At 39.9% G+C, this 10713-nt stretch overlaps 1 protein-coding gene across 2 annotated transcripts in view; it reads right to left on the bottom strand.

The window, feature by feature from the left end:
* Nucleotides 1–3390: 3390 nt before the first annotated feature.
* Nucleotides 3391–10713, bottom strand: part of LOC136875083 (uncharacterized) — a 47914-nt gene continuing 40591 nt past the window's right edge. For both annotated transcript variants that reach the window (XM_067148816.2, XM_067148814.2), the window contains one exon: nucleotides 3391–3501. In XM_067148816.2, the coding sequence (XP_067004917.1) occupies nucleotides 3453–3501 (49 nt within the window). In that variant the 3' untranslated portion in view covers nucleotides 3391–3452. The remainder of the gene's footprint in view (nucleotides 3502–10713) is intronic.

The raw sequence follows: 10713 nt of genomic DNA, 5'->3' as shown, positions 1-10713 counted from the left end.
TCGATTCCGGATGCATAGAAATCATCTCCAGTGGTATGTAAACATCTGGAGACAACTGCATTCACCTCCTTATCATTTCAGAATTATCCCCCAAGACCGTTTTTCAGCTTACTGAACACATGGTAATTGCATGGCGCTAAGTCTGGCCTGTTAGGAGGCTGTTGCCATACCTCCCACTTGAATTGATGCAGCAGTTTGGACGTTTGGCATGCCATGTAAGGTGTTGCATTATTGTGTAAAAGACTCACACTGATGCTCAAATTTTCCCAGCTGCTTTTCTTTAATTCCCTTTTGCAACTACTTCAATGTGTGACAATATGAAGCTGAGTTCTTTGCCATGCCTTTCAGCATAAATTCCACGTAAAACAGACTCTCTATGTCAAAGAACACTATTGCCATTACCTTTCCTGATCAAAGTTGGACCTTGGCCTTCTTTCGTGGTGGTGATGTGGTGTGCACCCATTCCATTGATGTTCTCTTTGTTTCGGGGGTGAAGACGTGGACCCACGTTTCATTCATCTGTGATGATTCACTGCAGAAACTCATTGCCCTCCACAGAATATCATTGCAAAAGTGGCAGTGACGATCGGAAATGTTGTCCCTTGTGAACATCGGTGAGCAGACGTGGGACCCATCTTTGATACAGTTTACGAAATCCAACATGCTGTTGAACACACTGCCATACAATATGTTCAGAATTTCCTGCAGTGTTATGCGCCAATTCTCTCTAATGACCCCATCCACATGGACCTAATCTCCTTCCAGAAACATTGGCTGTGTTACTTCAATTCAGATTACTTCAGTATGCCTTACTATGTGATGTCAACCAAGCATTTCTACAGCCATCTTTGGATCCTGGCGACAGAGATCTCAACAGATTTTTTTATATTGTGTCGCAGGATAAAAATGGCACATACCACACCACTGAGGATATTATTAGCTATCAACTTACCAGTCTACATCTCGGTCTTCTTTCTAGACCACTCCTTTAATTTGCAACTATCCAAGAATTCGCTATAATGAAACACCATTTATTCCCATCAGCAGCTCCCCTTGTCGAAAAACGTACTTATATGGATGACTTTATTTTTCAGTTTCGGATCAAAGTGAATTCTGCACAATTTACGAAGAGCTTACAGCATCGATGGCTATTATCCAACTTCCTCTTTCACACTAGTCCACCAATTCCAAGTCAATGTAGTGTACTTGGATTGGGATGCAGAGTCTAATGTAATCTCCTGATCTTCTAGCACAATTTTGGCAGATCTACACCGTACCACACTGACTGTCAATTATTTCAGGTCATCCCCAAATTTTATGAACCACTAGGTCTATACTCACATATCACAATACTAGGAAAATTGCTTTTACAAGGTATCTGCTCTCTTTTCCCCCATGGTACAGGTGCACAGTGGTTATTGAGGTGCTCTAATGTTCAGCACCTATTCGCAATTCACACACCACTGCATATAACAGTACTTAACTCACACCTCGAAGGCTCCTACTAGCAAGTCTCCTGTGATGCATCAGAGCAAGCATATATACCTAGTTCCAGAATCACCAGGCAAGTTGGTTGTGCGATTAGGAGCATGCAGCTCTGAGCTGGTATCCGGGAAGTAGTGGGTTTGAACACCACTGTCTGCAGCACGGAAGATGGTTTTCCATGGTTTCCCATTTTCTTACCAGGCAAATGCTAGGGCTGTACCTTAATCAAGGCCAGGGCTGCTTTCTTCACACTCCTACGCCTTATCTATCCCATCATCACCATTAGACTAATCTGTGTCAGTGTGACGTACAGCAAATTTAAAATAAAGAAAAGAGTCTGAATTGAGGAACTCTACATCAGTTCAGTACAGCCAGACTAATACCAGTGAAAAGTGTCACACTGCCACACATGAAATTACATTCAGCTCTCATAGGATCACACCTCCTGCATTACTTTTGCCAAGCTACGAACTATGACATTACAACTGCAATACTGTGGACTTACTCCACCATTATTCTTGGTTGGAATCATAGTGAATCAAATCGATGGAAGATGTAACTGTGTAACAGAGATCGATACCTACATTTCATTATCATAGTGGAGCCACTGACCAGGAACAGGTAATCCTGCAGGTCATTTGTCTAGAGGACATGTTCAGGACCTGAGTTTGACTAAAATATGGTAGCACAGACACACTTGGCTTCAAGATAGACAAGAATGCTGGCCTCGCAATGTTGCATGTGATTACCTGCTCATACGAGAAGCTAAAAAGCTCATTCATCAAGTACCTGTAGTCACCACAGAAAACCCAGTGTTACAGATCTCCAATATCAACTCCTATATCACACTTCTCCATACAATGGACTGGATTCTTTGTTATTGAATAATCTTCATAAGGAAACCAAAGCTATGGAGAATGAAAGGCAATTAAAATGAAAACTAGTTTCATTACACTTATGTCCATTTCAGAGCAAGAAAGCTTCTAAGAAGAGTATGAGGCCTTAACCAAAAGATTAACACCTTCAAAACCTAATTAAAACCTTAATGATTTACGAAGCTGACTTCAGTTCTTTTTTTTTTTTTTTTTTTTTTTTTGCTAGTTGCTTTACGTTGCACCAACCAGATAGGTCTTATGGCGAAGATGGGACAGGGAAGGGCTGGGAGTGGGAAGGAAGCGGCCATGGCCTTAATTAAGGTTCAGCCCCAGCATTTGCCTGGTGTGAAAATGGGAAACCACGGAAACCCATTTTCAGGGCTGCCGATAGTGGGGTTCGAACCTACTATCTCCCGAATACTGGATACTGGCCGCACTTAAGCGACTGCAGCTATCGAGCTCGGTGACTTCAGTTCAGGACACATCCTTCAATGAAAGACACCCATTTATACTTGGTGGCAATCATCACTTCAGACATTTACTAATCCTTCAGAACTACATCGCTATTTGCTTTACGTCGCACCGACACAGATATGCCTTATGGCGACGATGGGATAGGAAAGGCCTAGGAATGGGAAGGAAGCGGCCATGGCCTTAATTAAGGTACAGCCCCAGCATTTGCCTGAGAACCACATCAAGTTATATCACTTGTGACTACGGATTATGCTTTCGGAACGTTGGACAGAGTTTTTAATTATTCAGGCAAGTCCATCTATCAAGAAAGTTATCTGTTTATGTCTACCCTGCAAGCTCACTAGAAACACTCATGTACAGGCTGCAGAAGCACCACTACCCCAGAATACGTTCAACATTCACTTCCATTTTCCATTACTAGCTTAGATTTTGCTGGCCCACTGTACCCAAATCAAGGGCATTCTTTTTACAAGGTACTCATATTATTGTTTATTTTTGAAACTACTTGTGTAGATCATCTCAAGCTTATGCTAATATAACTGTGGATAAATTTCTCCCTGCATTCCAGAGATTTGTCAGTCAGACGTATCCCTCAAACTGTCTATTCTGACAATGCAACTACCTTCCACGCTGCCAATAAAGAACTCGGCGAAGTTTGTACCGTCTCCTGAAGAAGAAAGAAAACAGAAAATGGTAATACAACGGATCAATGGTTGCTGAGAGAAAGCAACAAAGAACTTATAATTGCACACTAAGATGTAGCAGGGATGCCATTTTAGCTCCATGCTAGGGACAATGAATGCCAGCAGTAAAGCATCACATTCTGATGGTTCTGATAATAGGAAGCCATAGAAACATACCCAGTGTGTTGAGAGTATTGTGAACAATACAGGGTCGTTTTATCTAGATTGTAGTTGTACCTTAATTAGCCCTAATATTTGTTTAGAATTTTATGGCCTACATGTGTTTGTATTCTCAGAGTTGTTTAATCTTTCATTCTACTACAATGTGTGTAATTTTATGAGTGGATGGGTTTGTTGAGAGCCAAATACCTCCCATTTAATTCCATATAGTCCTTGCTCATTCTGTTCTGTTTGAAATATCTGTTACTTCATTATTATTTTGGAAAATATTTTTGCTTGTATATCTGAGAGTTTTATTTTTCTGTACCCGTTACTTAGTCATAAGTTAATAACAGCATTTCCTCTATAGTTTTATGTAGAAAAACATCCAGTTTTATTTATGTGCCTGTTACAATCTTGGAAGTTTAAGCCCACTGGTGGGATTAAATATCCCCCCCCCACACACACACACACACAAACGAAAGGTCCACACACAGACCAGGAGCAGGTGTTGTATAGGCTGGGAACTGCATGCTGCATGTCAAGCCGCACAATAGCTCACATGGCAAGATCGCGGTGGGATATTTGATAGTGGACAGGGCTCGAGGGTTAGGAGGTAGGAGGTTCGAATCTCACGTAAGCATTTGTTTGGAAGGGTTATAGGGAGGTACATTCAGGGAAACAGGGTGGTCTTGTGAGCGGTGATAAGGTATAGGGATCTGGAAGTCAAGTAGGGATGACATAAAAATGTTAGTGTTGAACTGTAGAAGTATTGTAAAGAAAGGAATAGAATTAAGTAATTTCACAGATATATACTTACCAGATATTGTAATAGGAGTTGAATCATGGCTGAGAAACGATATAGTGGATGCAGAAATTTTCTCACGGAACTGGAGTGGGTTCATAGGATAGGAATGGTGGGAGGGGAAGTATTCATTCTGGTGAAAGAAGAATTTGTAAGCTACGAAAAAGTTAAAGATAACAAAAATGAAATTCTAGGTGTAAGGCTCATTTCTAAAGATAATAGGCAACTTGATGTCTTTGGAGTGTACAGACCGGGAAAGGGTTGTACTGATGCTGATTCAGAATTATTTGATAAGATAATCAGCTATGTTGCCTGCTGCCATTTCTTGATGAATACAGTACTTTTGTATCCATCTCATGGCACAGGCCAGAGTCAAGTGTAGCTTTCACCGAAGTCCCAGTCTCATCCATGGCTGTGACAATATGGAAGCTGCTGGGGTATGGGTGGTGCTGAGTAATGGCATTCAGAGCACGTCTAGTGCATCTGAGTGTTATGAAAGGTGTTGCTCATAGGGTCAGTCGTGCTGCAATAGCACTTTCTGACCCAGTGAGGATAGCAATGGCAAAATACCTCACTCCTCGACTTGCCTAGTACGCCTCATTTTGGTGCTGTCATTGGTTTTTGCAGTTTCCTTATAACTGCATAACCTTTGGTGGTGCTAATTGAGGATCCAACCAGCCTCTGGGCTGATGACCTAACAGACAGACAATTCACTGAGGTTGTAGCCTGTATCGTGGTCGAAATTATCCGGGTGCTTACGTATTTCAACTGCCTCCCTGATGATTCTGGGGTGATACTGTTTTATATAGGCAAGAACATCCACTCTTTGGAATATGACATCATGATCAGGTGTTAAGGCATTTTCAGCAACAGCTGGTCGAGTCTGATACACCTATTACGTTCCTTGCTGTGAGTACATATCATTCTCGAAGTCTGCCCAATATAAACTTTGCCAAAAGTACAGAGAACTCTGGATATACCCGGTTGTTGCAATTTAGGCAAACTGTCCTTAGCTGGTCACAGCAGTTGCTTAATGTTAATTGAAGTTCAAAATACAGTTTGTATATTGTACCTATGTACGATTTTAGCAATGTGTTCTGTATGTAAGGTAGATAAGCAGTTCCTCTTACATCTTTCTTCTCAATAGAAATCCAAATATTTGTCAATTTCACAATCATAGAAATCAAAGCTTTGGTATAAATGTTGCTCTCAGAGGTGGTTCTCAAGGTGATAGTGTACTTTTATAGAGCAGACACATCACACATCCTCTTAAACCTGGTAATTAGAGTCGTAAGGATACCATGTTTCTGGGCAGGGTGATGGTGAGAATCTGCTTGGAGATATCTATTGGTGGGTGTTGGCTTACGATCCATTCTCTATTTTGGTGATGAGAACATCTAAAAATGGTATTTTGCCATCAGATTTCATTTTCATCATGAAACAAATGGAAGGGTGCTGGTGATTAAGGTGATCCAGGAAATGACCAAGACTGTCCTCACCTTTCACCCAAACAGTGAATGCATCATCCACATACTGCCATCAGATCTTCGGTTTGCAAGGTGCCAACGAAATAGCTTTCTCTTCGAAGTTCTATGAAGAAATTAGTTACAACAGGAGCGAGAGGACTTCCCATGGCCACACCATCAATTAAGATCAGGCAACTCCTGCGACCAACTAAGGACAGTTTGCCTAAATTGCAACAACCAGGTATCAACAGAGATCCTTGTAGTTGTGGCAAGGTTTACAACAAGCATACTTTGAGAATAATATGCACTCGCGTTAAAGAACATAGCACAGCGATATGGTAAACATTTAAAGAGCCTTTGGGACAGATTGAAACAATTGTTGGGGAATGTGAAAGTAGGTGTACCTTTAAAGGTAATAAGGGATGGTAAAGACCCACTAATTTATAACAGAGAAGTAAAGAGACTGAGAAGGAGATGCAGTCAGAAAGAAAAAGGTTTAGGAATGGCTATGGATATAAGGAGAAATTTAAGGAGGTTACTAGGATATTCAATTTAGTGAAGACATGTCAGCTCAGAATAATATGATGGCAAACACAACTGGCAGGCACATGAGTTTTAGGAAAAAAAATGGAAAGGTACTTTAAGGCAGGAACAGGTTCCAGAAAGGACATCTCAGGGGAGTGAATATGTGAGGACTTACAGAAGTATTCAGTCAGCAGTATATAAAGACAGTTGGATATAAGGAAAATATCCAAGTTGAGGAGGTTGCAAACACAGATGAAGTACTGAAATTTTCCTCTGATAACATCATTTACAAAAGCATACAAAAGTTGAAAGGTACAAAAGGATTGTTAAGATTTCTAAGAATATACAAAAAGAAGATTGTTAGGATATAGTGCACTAACTGAAATATTAATTTGATTACTGTTTGGATGAAGGAACTAAAAAAATTAATGGAGAGTTTGAAGAGTAGACATAGTGCACAAGGGAAAGGTTAATAAACATAAAGCAGATAATTTCAGGCCAGTCATCTTGACATGTAAACTCCAGGAGAGCATTCTTTCTGATTACATTAGGCAAGTTTGTGAACTGATTTGATAGAAGGCAGTTCACGTTTTGGAAAAATGTACTCCAGTGAAACTCAACTTGTAGGATTCCAGCAAAATATAGCAGATACTTTAGTTTACGAGGTCAAATGGACTGTATCACTACTGATCATCAAAGTCTTTTTGATTGGTATAGATTATGGGAGAATGGAAAAAATTTGGGTCTAGTGCATAGGAAAAAAATAGTAAATAACTTCCAGAATCTGTATCTCTATTGGATAAAATATTTCCTGGTGACACTGTTAGTGTGTTTCACCTTGTTTCAGTTTTCATGGTACAATATATGAACAAATGGATGGTTCTGCCACGGGGTCGCCATTGGCACCAGTCATCTCTAATTTCTATATGCAGCATTTTGAAGAGCGTTGTTTTCAATCTTGCACGCTCAAGCCTCACATCTGGTTGTGATATGTCAATGACACATTTGTTATCTGGCCCCATGGTGAACTCGAATTATACATATTTTAGGTCCACTTAAACACTATACATAGAAACATTAAATTTACCGTGGAGACTGAACTTGCAGGATGTTTGCCATTCTTGGATGTTTTGGTTTGTAAGAAATCGGATAGTACTTTAGGTCATTCTGTTTACAGTTAACTCGCCCATACTAATAGACAGCTTCACGAGTCCTGTCATCACTACCCTCGCCAAAAGCATACTGTGCCTAACACTCTTATCAGCTAAGCAAGGGAGGTTTGTGAGGAGGATAAATTACAGAGTACTGAGCAATGGCTACTCCAGGAAACAGACTGATGAAGTGCTACATCCTAAGCCAAAAGACAGACTCTCACATGATTTTAGTCCTCTGAGCCTGGGCTTCTTGCCATACATACAATTTTTCAAAGATAGGATTGGAAATATTCTCACAAGGCACAATATCAAAACCATTTTTAAGCCTAACACCATCACAGGCTATTGGTTGTGATCTGTCAAAGATCCTATTGGTTTAAACTGTGCTGGAATATATATCATTCCTTGCTCTTGTGGATCCGTTTATGTTGGCTAAACATGTAGGAAGGTAGCAATGAGGGTTAAAGAACATCACAGGCACTAATGACCTTGCCAGCCAGAGAAGTCTACTGTGGCAGAACATGCCATACATAATGACCATCAACTTCTGTCATTTATAAAGAGAAACATTTTATATCTAGAATAATTCGTGAGGCAAAAGAAATTGCTAAACACCCAAATAATTTTAATAAAGCTGACAGCTATATACTGAGTATATCATGGCTATACTCTATACGAGAACATCCTTCTCCTTGACTCTGGAGGCCTTGGAATGAACTATATTTCTAAGAGAGTCTCTCTATCTTGAGTGTGGTTACTGGGGAGTGACAGTTGCCAATACATTATTTGTTTTCGCTCTGCAGATTATCCTGGTTGCAGGATCGAAATGCATCAGCAGATTATTACATTATGTGACCTAATATCTCCGAACTATTATTATGTCATTTAGTGTTCATGAAAGTCTACGTATTAAGATAAAATATAGTTTTCTCCATTTGTTAGTTATACTTGTCCAGCCATTCATCTCTCATATTTCTTTCTCTCTTTGAACCGCGGAAACAAGCGTAACAGAATGGAACAAAGGCCGACCACAGAAGGAACATCTGCCAGTATGACGGTTTATAACACCAATACATTATATTTAACGCCAAATGTCTGATAAATATACATTTTTTGAATGTCAACACCATACTATTCAATACTGACACGATACTTTGCCATTATAGTGCAAAGAAGACAAGAAATCAAGAGCAAGAATAACGCAAAATTCTTGAAACTGCGAGAACCCACTGATAGTCACGTGTAACCTAATTGCCTCAGAATCTCAACAATTACTTAAGGAGTTCACAAAAATGTAATCATGCATATGCTAAATGCAGAAACAATGGGTACAGAAACTAGTCAACCATACCCGGAAAGAGATGTGTCCTGTTTTTGAAGTTCCCACAAATTTCAATGAATTCAGACCTAGTTTTCTAAGAAACTAGGAGTTTTAATATAACCTTTTCTCAGCTATCAAACACCCAACAGTGGTTTATGGCAGTGAATAGGTAATAGTAGTTGTTACCGTGGTTTGGTGGATTAGCAGAGGTGAAAGAAGGTGCTGGGATGAACAGGTCTCAATCTACGAAATTAAAGTTAATTTAAAATTTAACAAGGTTATATTTTCTTTTTAAGATCAAGAAATAACAAATATAACAGGTACTTAGTAGCCTAGCAACAAATCGAGAATGTACAATTACAGTGATTACAGGATTTGGGCTCCGAGAGCCAGACACACACTTCTTGAGCTATAAGCCCAACTTGACACATATACGAGCTTCAACAAAGGGGCAGAAGACCCCCAATCACGCCCAGGAGCTCTTGCTCCCAATTACACAGTAAAGTCTCCTCGAGGCACGCAGAAATCAAAATTTTAAGAAAGAGCAACCCGCTCTTAAAGTTCAAGCCTATCAAAGGCCACACCAAACTCTACTTTCAAGCTGTCCTCCAAGTACATGAAAACAGAGGTAAAAATACCCAACCTACTGAGGCCTATTAAGTAAAGAAACAGGTCAATTACATGGCCTCCAAAATACCAAATTGAGAGGAGGCGAAACTGCACTCCTAATACATTTCTTTAAAAACCTATTTGGCACTAGGCCGCTTATGCAAGGGCTAATCCCATACTAAAGAGGTGACACGATAGGAAAACTTATTACATTACGAAACGAAGAAAAATGGTTGAGAAAAAGTAGTCACCTCAAAAACAATATGAAAGGGAGCTCGAGAGGGTTAGGCACTCTCTATCCCAATTTGTAGTTTAAGGAGATAGAATTTATACCAAGAGTTTATTACATTTTAGAGGAAAGTTACATGGTAAAAGGTTTCGAACCCGCCCCGAGGGTTAAACTGCTGAGCTGGCAAGAAAATAAGTTATAAAACGGTCATTACCTGTTGGTTGAACTGCTGCCCAAAGAAAGAGGCGCTTCCCACCCCCTGCTACGTAATTTACACACTGATAGATGTTACTGAAGTGGCGCAGAGACCCGAAAATCAGCAGTTTATATACCCTCGCGGAACATTCGAGACCTTTCATGAATGAGAACACCCGCCCACAAGCCTTTTATTGGATAATGGCAAAAACTACTACACTAGACGAAGAAGAAACCCCTTATTGGTGGAAAATTAATTACAGAAATTCCTTATTGGTCAAATTCAAAACTGGTGGAAAGAAAGGGTTAATATTGCCAACTTAAACAATGACTGAAAGAAATTTAACAAAGAACAAACTTATGAACCCAACATTTCTCCAAAAACACAGTTCGTTCACTTCGCACTAGGGTGCATAATTGTAGTCCTTCAGTAGTGCCATCTAGAAGAGAATGTCCACACTTCTTACTACAGGCAAAACAAAAATACATCGAAAATGACACAGTTCAGAACACTTCAAAATTTACAAGTAGTGACATCTTCTGAAAAACTTGAGAATTAGCACTGTAGTTAAAGTTCAGGCTTCCTCCATTAGAGGAGTTTCAACTGGTGCAATGTTTGAATTAGCGGAGCGGAGGTGTACCACCCGGTACAGACCTCCCCCCCCCAAAAGTCCCTACAAGGGGTAACCCAGAAGAACATAAACTTTTGTTTTAAAATAAGTTCCAAGTTATG

Source organism: Anabrus simplex, chromosome 5 (assembly GCF_040414725.1).
Source record: "Anabrus simplex isolate iqAnaSimp1 chromosome 5, ASM4041472v1, whole genome shotgun sequence".
Taxonomy (NCBI): domain Eukaryota; kingdom Metazoa; phylum Arthropoda; class Insecta; order Orthoptera; family Tettigoniidae; genus Anabrus; species Anabrus simplex.
Note: the sequence above shows the minus strand (reverse complement) of the source record. Positions and strands in the feature narration are given on the sequence as shown.